General features: G+C 35.3%; 1 protein-coding gene across 3 annotated transcripts in view; it reads left to right on the top strand.

The window, feature by feature from the left end:
• The window catches only part of WDR44 (WD repeat domain 44), a gene marked incomplete at both ends in the record, with an annotated part of 102,394 nt that overhangs the window by 24,763 nt on the left and 64,710 nt on the right, over positions 1-12,921 (top strand). For all 3 annotated transcript variants that reach the window (XM_080718547.1, XM_080718546.1, XM_080718545.1), the window contains one exon: positions 10,974-11,007. In XM_080718547.1, coding sequence (XP_080574673.1) covers positions 10,974-11,007 — 34 coding nt within the window. The remainder of the gene's footprint in view (positions 1-10,973; positions 11,008-12,921) is intronic.

The following is a 12,921-nucleotide window of genomic DNA, read 5'->3' as shown; positions in this document are numbered from 1 at the left end:
AGTATTATATTGAAATGGTCTGTTCATATTTTTGCCTTACCCACCAGATTGTGACCTGTGTGCAAAGGCTATATATTTCTCATCTTTTTCTCCTCAATGTCATGGTAGACAACCAGTAAGGCTTTATATACTAAATGAAGGTGCCTAAGGACTCAACTAATCTAAATCTAACTCCTTCATTTTACACATGTGGTTTAAGAGATTGTGGCTCTAGAAATAGAAGGCCATAGACTGGGTCATTTGTTCAAGCTTTCTGCAGCATCTCTGTTAAGGTTATTCAATTTCTTTTTAAATATTTTACCAGGGAAACAGCTCATTGCTATTTCTTAACTCCAGCTGATAACTAAACTCATCAGGTTGAGCAAACTACTACCACTTTGTATTTTCTACTTTTAGTTCTAGTTCTGCTGTGTGATGCCTCAAACATTTGAATACAGCTAAATTTCCTCATCTTCTACAGTTCAGCTACCCTTAGTTCTTTATATCATTCTACTCAGTTACTAAACATTGACCAAATTGGTTTCTCTCTTTTGAATATGTTCTGTTTTATCAATGTTCTTTTTGAAATACAATATCCCGAATAGTACACAATCTTCTTAAGTGTACTCATCATTTAGAAGATGCAGAACATTTTATATACCCCTTGCTCTGGATATAATAGTTCTGTTAATTTAGCCTAAGAGCACATTAGTTTTTTGGTAGCTATATCTCAGCCCTTACTCTATCCAAGCCTAAATGTTTTTACATAATTTTCTGTTAAGCTGTGACTTTCCCATCATGCATTTTACATTTATCCCTACTACATTACATTCTGTTAAGACTGTATCTATTGTTCTAGTTGAAATCTTTTTTAATTCTTTTGGCCAGTCTATAACCAGTCTGTCCCAACTTTTTGTCATCCACAAATTTGATACATATATCATCAGTTTCCTCAGCTAAGTTATTAGTAAGAATATCAAGTAGGGTAGGAAATTTAGTGCTTTTTTGTGTGCGGTACTGGGGATTAAACCCAGGAACATTCTACCTCTGAGCTATACCTTCAGTCATTTTTTATTTTTTTTTATTTTGAAACAGAGTCTCACTAAGTTGCAGAGGTCCTCACTAAGTTGCTGAGGTTGCCTGCAAGCCTATGATCCTCTTGTCTCAGCCTCCCAAGTACTGGAATTACAGGCATGCACTACCACACAATTTAGTGCTTTAATCTGGAGTGTGTGTGTGTGTGTGTGTGTGTGTGTGTGTGTACGTACAGCACTTGATCTATATTGGAAGCCAGTAAATCTATCAAAAAAATTTAAGTTAATATTGCATGACGGAATTTTGTTGAAGTTTTCCTCACTCTTAGGCCTATTTTTCCTTCCTAGGATTCATCAGCCATTTAACAGTGTATTTAAGAAGTTAGTTTGAAGCTGGGCTTGGTAGTACAGGCTTGTAATACCAGCTACCCAGGAAACAGACAGTAGGGTTGAGAATTTCAAGCCAGCCTGGGCAATATAGCAAATTTTGTCTCAGATAAAACATTTTACTGACATAAAATTAGTCTTTCTATGGTTTGTGACATTTACCCGCTCAGTGTTGACTAATAATTAGAGGGTTTTTTTGGTTTTTTTGTTTTGTTTTGTTTTTGCTTACAGCATCCTCCTCCATTTTCCCTGATTTTTCTTTCATTCTTTTTTTACTTTATTTATTTTTGGCTCTGGGAATTAAGCCCAGGGACATTCTACCTCTGAGCTACACAACCAGTTTATTTTTCATTTTGAAACAGGGCCACGCTAAGTTGCTAAGGGCCTCACTAAGCTGCTGAGGCTACCTTGAATCTACAATCCTCCTGTCTGCCTCCCAAGAACTGGGATGACAGGTGTGTGTCACCACACCTGGCTTTCTAATATTTTTAAGAGCTTTTAGATATGGATTCAGCTTTGTAAATCCTCAGATACACTGAGAAAAGAAATAAATTGCCTTGGACAGTACAGCCAAACTTATTTAGAATATTCAAGTACTTTCATCTCCTTGAATGCTTTGGGATTCCATTTCCTCATTTTACACTTGTCTTTTACTTTTTGGTTTAACTATTAGTGATCTTAATTGGAAAAATAATTGAGACAGCCTTTTCTGTTATAATGATGTGTACTTATCCACATATAGGCAGACCCGTACTTTGTTTTTGTTAAGTATAGATTAAAGGAAATCTTTGTCTTTTTTGTTGTTTTTGTTTTTGTTTCTGTTTCTGTTTTTAATCTTAGCATATTCTGAGCACCAGACTTTCTGATACTTTTCTTACAGGTTTTTGCAATTTTCCCTGGATATGTGCCCATTCCATCTCTCCAATCTCTCCTGCAATTTTTCCTTTAAAATATGTCTTGTGACACATCACCATGGAGATGCAATCAACAAAATTCAGACCATGCGAAATTCTACAGGATGAACAACATAGTTTCTTCAAAACAAGAATTGCAAGAATAAAAGATTGAAGGGGAACCTACTGATTGATTGAAAGAGACATGTCATCTGATTGCAGTGTATGGACCTTATTTGATTAAAATGAACCAACTGTAAAAATAATTGAGGCATTCTACAAAATCTGAATGTTGATTATAACAAATTGTAAATTTTATAATGTGCTTATATCTTAAATAGAAGTCTCTATCCCTTTTAGATGCATATTGAAATGTTAATGGGGAGAATTGCAGTGGTTTCTGTCACTTGCTTTATAATAATCTGGTGAGGGAGTAGAGGAAAAAGTCAACTAAAGTTCAGGCATCTAGATTCTAACTATTTAGCTAAAATTGTAGAGCTTATACTTCTAGATTGATGTCATGTTGCCCTTTCAACCTCTGGAACTACCATGCTTTCCCTAAAAACAATGGTGAATAAAATCTAGATAAATCAAAACTTTAAGAAATGACTATAGTTTCAGTTAACTGGCTACTTACCCATGTGGAACCATGAAGGGAACATTAGGACTAAGCGAGTAAATTAAGAGACTGCATGGGTTGTTGGAACCAGCAAAGAAACTCTTTGGGTTCTAGTTTTTTATTTTTTTTTTGATGCTGTAGATTAAACCCAGAGCCTTGCACATGTTAATAGATAAATGTACAACTGAGCTTCACCCCAAGCCTAATTAGGTATTTAACCTTAGAGTAAATTGTAGTATGGTAGGGATTATGTCTTTTTAGTTTACTGCATTACATACAGGCACTATGCCTCGTACATGGTAAGTAATGGGGAAATGTTAAAGGAATTAATGTGACCTTTTTGGCCACAATTTCTTGACAATAAAATAAGATAGATGGTCTAAATAATTGTGGGTTTTTTTGGTACTAGGAATTGAACTCTGGGGCATTCTCCTGAGCTGTATCCCTAGCCCTTTTGTAATTTTGAAATGGGGTCTCACTAAGTTACCACACTGCTATATATTTTCTGTTAGATTTATTTTTTTTCTTATAAAGTAAATAAATATTATTCTCAACATACTAAATTAGAGAGTCATGATTAGCACATTTCAGGGTGTCAAGCTTTACAGCAGAGTTGATAAAATGTTGCTTAGCTTCCATATGTGCACCTGTAGCTGGGGTTGTATTGAATGTAGTACTATTATGTCAGAGATTATAAAGGATTTCCCATTATGCTTTCTATGGAGTCTTAGCAACTTCTGGGTAAGTTGTAGGTAATGTCATATATCCATACCCCAGTGACTAAGTACCTATGTTTGGGAGCAATGACTTTATTCTAATGAAGTTTTACTGTAGATATATGAAGATTCTCACTGAATCAGTTCAGAATTTATTTTAAAAATAATTCCTATACTCTCATACAAAATCACCATGGCAGTGTTTGAAGCAATGTACATTTTTTATGATACTGAGGTTCCTGGAAGCCCTTCTACCTCCAGGCTACACTCCCAGACCTATTTTATACTTTTTTTTTTTGAAACTGGGTGTCTTAAGCCAGCACGGCTGGCTTTGAACCTGCGCAATCCTCCTGTTTCTACCTCCCAAGCGTGGAGATTATAAGTGTGCGCCACCACGCCCAGCTAGATTTTTTAAAATAGTAACCATTGTACAAATATTAAAATATATTGGAACTGAACACCAGTACCCTGGCTTCAAAAAGAAAACTACTGTAATTAAAATACTAAATAGATAGGGACTAAAGAAAGCATCTATCATGTATTATATTCAAGCATGAGAATTTTTAGTATAAACTGAACATTAGCTATTATATGAAAATAACTTCCTCTTAGAAATCAGAATACAATGAATCATTGAAAGTTGCTGAAGTATTAATCTGAAAGTACTAATCCTTTTATACAAAATCATAGAGGAAGACACGCTACTTTTAGTTTTTATTGTACTGGGGGATTGAAACCAGATGCGTTCTACCTCTGAGTTATACCCCCCCAATCATATTTAATTTTTTTTAAACAGGGCATCACTAAAGTGCAGAAAACCTTACTAACTTGCCAAACCTGGCTATGAACATGTGATCCTCCTGTCTCAGCCTTCCAAGTAATGGGATTATAGGCATGCACCACCATGCCCAGTTTACTTTTAGTATTTGATCTGCAAGCCATGCAAGATATTTTAGTAGAATACTAATACTTATTTAAAGCACACTATTTAAAAGTGTTTCTGAAGTTTCTTTTCATGTTTAAATTTGATAATGCCATTGACAGACACAGTCTTCAATTTCAGAATCTATGCTGAAAAACTAATAAATTAGCTTGTATTCTATATTAGTCTGGGCAATGTTTTTTGTTTGTTTTATATTTGACCCTAAAAGCACAGGTGACAAAAGCAAAAATAGACAATCAGAGTTGCACTAATCTAAAAAGACTCCTGTACAGCAAAAGAAACAGTTAATAGAGTGAAGACACAACCTGTGGATTGGAGAAAATACTTTCAAACCAAGCACATGTTTCATGATCTTATATGTCGAATCTTTTTTTAAAGTTGTACTCATAGAAATAAAAAATAGAAGATGAGGATAGTGGCATATACCTGTAATCTCAGTACTTGGGAGGCTGAGACAGGAGGATCACCGATTTGAAGCCAGCCTCAGCAACTTGCAACTTATCAAGATCATTAAGAACTCACCAAGATCCTATTTCAAAATTAAAAAGTCTACAAGTATAGAAAAGAGGTAGAATACTCCAGTATTCAATCCTCAGGACCAAAATAAGATAAGTAGATAGTAGAATGGTGGTTACCAGGGGTTAGAGAGGAGGGGAAGGTATTGAGAGATGTTAGTCAAGTATGTTAATCAATGTATAAAGTTTCAGTTAGACAGGAAGAATAAATCCTTAAGATTTATTTTACAGTGTGTGACTGTAGTTAATATTTTTGTATATTTCAAAATTGCTGCAAGTGTGGATTTCAAATAATAATGTGGAGTGATTGATATATTGGCTTGATTAATCATTCTATATGTATATAAACATTATGTCATCTCATTTAAGATTTTCATTTTCACCAGGTGGGGTGGCACACACCTGTAATCCCAGAACTTGGGAGGCTGAGAAAGGAGAATCTCAGATTCAAGGCCAGCCTCAGCAACTTAGCAATTTCCTGTTTCATTTTAAAAATAAAAAGGGCTGGGTGTGCAGTTTAGAGGTGAAACACTCTTGGATATATCCCTAGTACCAAAAATAGATTTTAATTTCAGAATATTTACTCTGTTTAAAATTAGTTTATGTCAAAATTTGTGGGTTTTTTTTTTTTTTTTTGGTGGTACTGGGGTTCCTGGAAGCCCTTCTACCTCCGGGCTATACTCTCAGACCTATTTTTACATTTTTATATTTGGAAACAGGGTCTCCTAAGCCAGCGCGCGCGGCTGACTTCGAACCTGCGTGATCCTCCTGTCTCTGCCTCCCAAGCGTGGGGATTACAAGTGTGCGCCACCACGCCCGGCTAAAATTTGTGGGTTTTTTGTTATTCTTTTGTTTTTGTTTTTATATTAAGTGGGCAAGGAAATTTAGTTAGGTTTTTGTTAAGCTTGGTAAGAAGCACCCTGAGCCAGGAATGGCAGTGCACTTGTTGTAATCCTGAGACTGAGACAGGAGGATCACAAATTGGTGGCTAGCCTCAGTAATTTAGCGAGGCCTCTGAAACTTAGTGCAATGCTTTTTTTAAAATAAATAAAAATAGGTCTGGAGGTGCAGCTCAGAGTTAGAATGCCCCTAGGTTCCCTAGTACACACACACACACACACTCTCATCTTGGTCTGTTAGGTTTTCTTTAGTACATGTTTGTACATACAAGTTTTTGACCCCAATATGATGTTTGAATATAATGCACCAATACAAAAATTTAAACGAAAAAAAAAGTTGGAAATACCACCAAGATTTAAACAGGTGTTAACATGTACATATAACTTTAGAGTTTTCTGATTCTCCATTTGTGAGGAGTATAATAAACATTTTATGTGGAGATTAGGATGAGCCTTTTCTGTGAAAAAAAAAAATACTGACTTTTAACATGTAAAAAAAGAAACATATCTTCACCCCCAAACTAATGAAGTTTAAAATAAAATTTCCTACAAAATATAATTTCCTAAAAGGAGAAAAATCTAAAAGCCCTTATTTAAAATGTTGCAATTCAGGCATGGTGATGGATGCTTGTAATCCCAGCATTCAGAGGGTGAGACCAGAGGATCGTGGTTCGAAGACAGCCTCAGCTACTTAGTGAGTAAAAAATAGGGCACGGGGTGTAGCTTGGAGGTTGAATGCTCCAGGGTTCCATCCACAGATCTGTAAATAAATTAATTAATTAATTAATTAATTAAGTGTTGCAACTAGTTGGTAGGAAAATCAAGAGTAGAACTTAGTTGTTTTTTTTTTTTTACATCTAGTTCCCCATTTCTCCTTCCTACCCTAAACTTGACATTAGTTTTCTTCTTCAGGCACAAAAAAAACTGAAGTAGTATAACTTTACTTTAAAATTAGAGACCCAGTTGCACATAAGTTTGAGTTGTTCAAGAATACTAAAGACTATTCAGATGTCACTTATCTTGAGGCCACTTCTTTGGTAATGACAAATCTCAGTTATTGCTGAACATAAATAAGCAGGGGTGAGGGATCCCCACAAGAAAGTACCCGTGCCTACGCAATTTAAAAGATTGAAGCTGACTACCCAAGTCAATTTTTTTTTTTTGGTGGTCCTGGGGTTTCTGGAAACTCTTCTACCTCCTGACTACATTCCCAGACCTTTTTAAAAATATATTTTTAATTGGAAACAGGATCTCTTAAGCCAGCGAGGCTGGCTTGGAACCAGTGCGATCCTCCTGTCTCTGCCTCCCAAGCGCGGGGATTACAAGTGTGCCCCACCACACCCAGCTCAAGTCAAGTTTTTAATCTATAAAACAGAGAAAGTAATAAAACTACCTAATAGTGGTGTTATATAGTAAAAACACATTAGTATAGTTCAGTATGTGTTTAATAATTAATAGTTTGTTATTATATGCAAGCCCCCTTTTGGGAAACCTTCCAGTGGGGATATTTGTTATCAATTTTTGTTTAATGACATCATCAGTTATAAGCAAGACCTCGTTTTAATCACCAGCTCAGTATGATCTTTTTTTTATCCTGTCTCTGTCGAATAGGCTGGAGCTTGACAAACTGTAGGGTACATTTTCTTTGTTCCAGAAAATTGTTCTTAGGTTCTCAATACTCACAAACTGCCAAAACACCTTTGAGAAACGTAGAGAAATTCCAAGCTGCTGAAGAAACTATTGCTGAATTGTCCTAGCAGTCCTAAGTAAATGACTGTACGTTTTTAGAGAGAACAGGATAGAAGGTTAAAGAAATTGAATAATTCAGTGATTTGATCACACATAGGATAAATCATAGAAACAATATTCAAGCAAGATACCTCTGCTTAAAAGCCTATTTTCACTCTGCTGGTCTCAAAAGGAAGAAATTACTCTTTGTAATCTGAAATATCACCATATCTGTCAGTAATTGGCCAGTAATTTGGATTACGTGAATCAGCCAGAAAATGCTGTTTTTACAGCCAGTTATATACAAAAGATAAATCTGGCTTTTTGGTCTTTTTTTTTTTTAATGACAGGCAGCTAAAAAAATCTGGCCACATTTATCAAGGTGTGAAGGTTATGGGGAGAGTGGATTTTCTATCTAACTTTCTCCAGTTCATATAGGGCTTAATTGTTTTATAAAAGCTTATCTATCACAGCTCTCCCCCCCATACACAGTGGCATTAAGATTTTGTACCACATGGAAATTTAAGGCCTTTTCAAGTTTTTTAATCATTGTTGTTTTGATTGTATTTTATTATTTTAGACATGGATTTTTTTTCTTTTTTGAAATTGGAATACATTTAGTCATAGACTTTGCATGTATAGGTTCTTATTACATACCTATAGATTTGGCAAGGTAACCAAATAATTGGTAATATAAAAGTTTTTATTTCTAGAACTCTTTCTTTGTTAACATAAATTTATATTGACCAGACATTACAATTAAACAAGCAATATTTTATAGAAATTTTGTTTGTTTGTTGTTTTTTTTTTTTTTTAGTGGTACTGGGGTTCCTGGAAGCCCTTCTACCTCTGGGCTACACTCCCAGACCTGTTTTTACATTTTTATTTGGAAACAGGGTCTCCTAAGCCAGCGTGCACGACTGGCTTCGAACCTGTGCAATCCTCCTGTCTCTGCCTCCCAAGTGCGGGGATTACAAGGGTGCGCCACCACGCCCGGCATTTTTGTTGTTTTTTTAAACATGCATTTTAAAAATCCAGACTAGGAATTGTCTAACTTATCTTATTTTAGACTTTGTATATAAAAGGTACTTATAACTATTTAATAAATGGATTGATTTTCTGTTATGCAAAGATAATTTTTATCGAACTAGTTTTGATTAGTGGTCAAGGATTTCCATGTCAAATGTCATCACTCATTTTGACATACAACAAACATAGTAGTAGGCCTGTGCTTCTTTTGGTTCTTCCCCCAATTATAATTTTGAGGAAAAGTCAATCTCTTGGGACCTGTTTCTTTATCTGTAAAGATAAGTTATGTTTATTAGATGTTCTCAAAGGTGCCTTTCAACCCAAGGTTGTATCATGTGATCATTATGTTTTATTTTGTTTAAAAATCTTAGTAATATCATATAATGATGTAACTGTCTCTTACTATGTAGTATATTATATTTTACTATATCCCTGGAGTGTAATAAGTAGCCACAGGAATGTCATTTTCCTTTGTGCTTTAAAGCAGATATCAGAGTGCTTTTATTTGGGAAAATGTGAAGGGTGAAAATAATTGATGAAAAGTTTCTTTTCAAAATTGATATATTTAGCAGAGAGTGGTATTACATGCCTATAACCCCAGTTCTTGGGAGGCTAAGAAGGAAGAATTTCAGACTTAAGGTTAGCACTCAGTAACTTAACAAGACCCTATTTTAAAATAAAAAGTGTTGGGGCTGTGGCACAGAGGTAGAACACCCCTGGGTCCAGGCCCCAGTACCACAAAAATAAGTAAAACAAAAATGTTTCTATCTAGGCTGGGTGCAGTGGCACATGCCTGTAATCTCAGTCACTCGGGAAACTGACTAAGACAGGAGCATTCCAAGTTCCAGTTTGAGGTTAGCCTCAGTGACCTAGAAAGATTATTAAAAATAAAAAGGTTTGGTAATATTCCTCAGTGGTAGATCACCCTGGATCCATTCCCCAGTACTACAAAATTAATAAAATAAATATTATAATAGAGTTTCTATAATAGTCTGTGTTTAAGAATAGAGTTTTACTCCATTAAAAAATAAGCTGAGCAGGACGTCTGAGCAGGACATCTGTAATGTCAGTACTTGGGAGGCTGAGACAGGAGGATCACAGGTTCATGGCCAGCCTCAGCAAGTAGTGAGACTCTCAACAACCTAGTGAGACCCTATTTCAAAATAAAAATAAAATGGGATTGAGAGTGTAGCTCTGAGGTAGAATGCCCCTGGTTTCAATCCCAAGTACCACAAAAAAAAAAATTAGTATAAAATTTCTCTCTCTTCAGAATATGTAATGCATATGAAAATTTTAGCCACTCTAGAAATCAAAATTCAAATTAAAACAATAATTGAATATATTTGTTCCTATCAAATTGGCAAAGTTTAAAAATACTCATTTTTGGCAGAAGTATTAAACATGCCTGGGAGTATAATTGGTATAACTGTTCTGGATGGCAATGTGAAAGTTTTTCAAATTTCTTAAGTTTGTACACTTTGGGCCCCCGTTTGACATCTAGAGCTTGTTTTAAGGAAATTTATCATGGAGTTACAAAAAATTATTTACAAAGATACTTGTATTATATGTTTGTAGACAGATAATCCAAAGGTACTCAAATCTTTATGTGGTAAGATTATATATTTTCTTCTCTGCTTTTTTTTTTTTTTGCAGTACTGGAGATGGAACCCAAGAACAGTTTACCTCCAAGCCACACCCCCAGCCATATTTTTTATTCTTTATTTTGAAGCAAGATCTCACTAATTTGTAGAAAGCCTCAATAAGTAGCTGGGGCTTTCTGCAGACCATGATCCTTCTGTCTCAGCCTCCTAAGAACTGGGATTACAAGTTTGCGACAACTCACCCAGCTCTTATCTGCATTTATATTTTCATATTTTCTATATATAAACAAAAATTTTCAGTCACAAAGTAACGTACATATTGCCGGGCATGGTGGCGCAGGCTTGTAATCCCAGCATTTGGGAGGCTGAGACATAAGGATCGTGGTTCATGGATAGCCTCGGCTACTTAGTGAGGCCCTTTGCAAATCAGTGAGACCCTGTTTCAAAATAAAGAATAAAAATAAGGCTGGGGGTATTGCTTGGAGGTAGAATGCCCCTGGGTTCCATCCCCAGTACTGCAGGGGGAAAGTACATATTTTTGAACATGCAAATTTGTCTTTAATAGTACATAAAAGTATTTCTTTTCCTGCCTACTTTATTCAGCACCTTCCTGTTTTTATTTCTGAACAGGTCTCCAGGAAAACTTGGGCTTTCATCATTTAAGGTAAGTTGTATTTTCTCAAAGATAAATTTTTAGGAATCCTGCTAATTTTTTTTCTCATTTATGTAATTATCATCTTCTAGCTTTTGCTTTTCTCAGCTTATGTTTTGTTAAATAACATTGCCATTATATCGTATTGAGTGTAATTATGCATTCTTGAAATGGGGTAGAAGTATATTTTAGATCTTCGCTAATATTTGTTTGGGTTATGATTTCTAGAATAAAAGAGCTCTATGCAATACTTTTGTGTGTTTGGGTATGTTGACTGAAAAAATGATAGTTGCATGACAAAATATGGAGCAACCAAAACATATTCCTTGTGGACACATATTGATATCATCACTGTATAAGAAAATAATCCCAGCCTCTTAATATAAGCAGAGGAGTTTGGTATTTTGATATTATACTACCAAGAGGTACTCGCTAGGAATTAAACCCAGTGACTTGTACATATGAGGCAAGTTTTCTACCACTAAGCTATACCCCCAGATACTAAGAAAGACACATTTTATGTACAAAAATATCACCAAACAGAACTTAGGTCAAATACAGTATGTATTGTATATGCATTTTTGTATGTGTGCATGTGATCTCATACATGCTCTTTCTTTCAGTTCTAGTATACCCATCTTATTTTATACATATCAGATATCAATCTCTTTGATAAGTAGTGGTATATTTATATAGAATATTTTACAGTAGGAGAAAATAATTAGTTATATATAATTATATGGATGGATTTCAGCACCAAAGTATTGGGGAGGTGAGCTGCCGAAAAGTATACTGTGATTCCATTTTTATTAACTTTAAAATCATACCAAATTAAAGAGTATATTGTTTAAGATTGTTTAGATGATTTAGAGGTACAAGCATGCTAAAACTATAAATAATTTCAAGGGAATGATAAACACAAAATATAAACTAGTAGTCATCTCTAGGGTGGAGAAATTTAATGAAAACACTGAACAATACACAGAGACTTAAAAGTTAATGGTAATGTTCTTTTTTCTTAAACTAAGAAAGGTTTTATCATAGCTGGGTATAATGGTGTATGCTTGTAATCCCAGTACTTGGGAGGCTGAAACAGGAAGATTGCAGGTTTAAGCCAATATGTGGTAATTTAGACCCTGTTTCAAATTAAAAAAAAAAATGAAAAGGTTTGGGGTGTATCTCAGAGGGTAGAACTCCCCTGAGTTCAGTTTCCAGTATCACAAAAGTAAATACATTAATTTAATTAAGTCTGGGGACATAGCTCAGGGGTAGAATGCCTCTCGATTCAATCCCTAGTGCCACAAATAAACTGAGGTGATGTTAATGTTATAATTCCTTATTAATATTTTATAAGAATTATTTTAGCCAGGCATGGTGACACATGCCTGTAATTCCAGGTCCTGGAAGAGCCAACTTCAACATAGTGAACACCTGTTTCAGAACAAAAAATAAAATAAGGCTTGGGGTATAGTTTGGAGATAGAATGTCCCTGGGTTCAAGCCCCAGCACGTACCCCCACATGGACAAATTATTTTATATTTACTTAATATTTAATATAAATATTTTTCTTTTTTTTTGGTGGTACTGGGGTTCGTGGAAGCCCTTCCACCTCTGGGCTACACTCCCAAACCTATTTTATATTTTTGAAACAGGGTCTCTTACGCCAGTGCGTATGGCTTCGAACCTGCGCGATCCTCCTGTCTCCGCCTCCCAAGCGCGGGGATTACAAGCATGCGCCACCACGCCCGGCTAAATATTTTTCTTTTTAATATGCTTTTATTGATGCATCATAGCATCACATCATAATGCAAATCATGTTGACAGTGACACGTGTGCACACTGTCATGCATGCAGTACGTGGTGCCCCCTCCTACCTCCACATCTCCCCCCTTCCCAATACAAAGTACTGAGATTGATATTGATATG

This window comes from Muscardinus avellanarius, assembly GCF_963383645.1.
Source record: "Muscardinus avellanarius genome assembly, chromosome: X".
NCBI lineage: Eukaryota > Metazoa > Chordata > Mammalia > Rodentia > Gliridae > Muscardinus > Muscardinus avellanarius.
The sequence above is the reverse complement of the archived record's forward strand: the minus strand, read 5'-3'. Positions and strand labels throughout refer to the sequence as shown.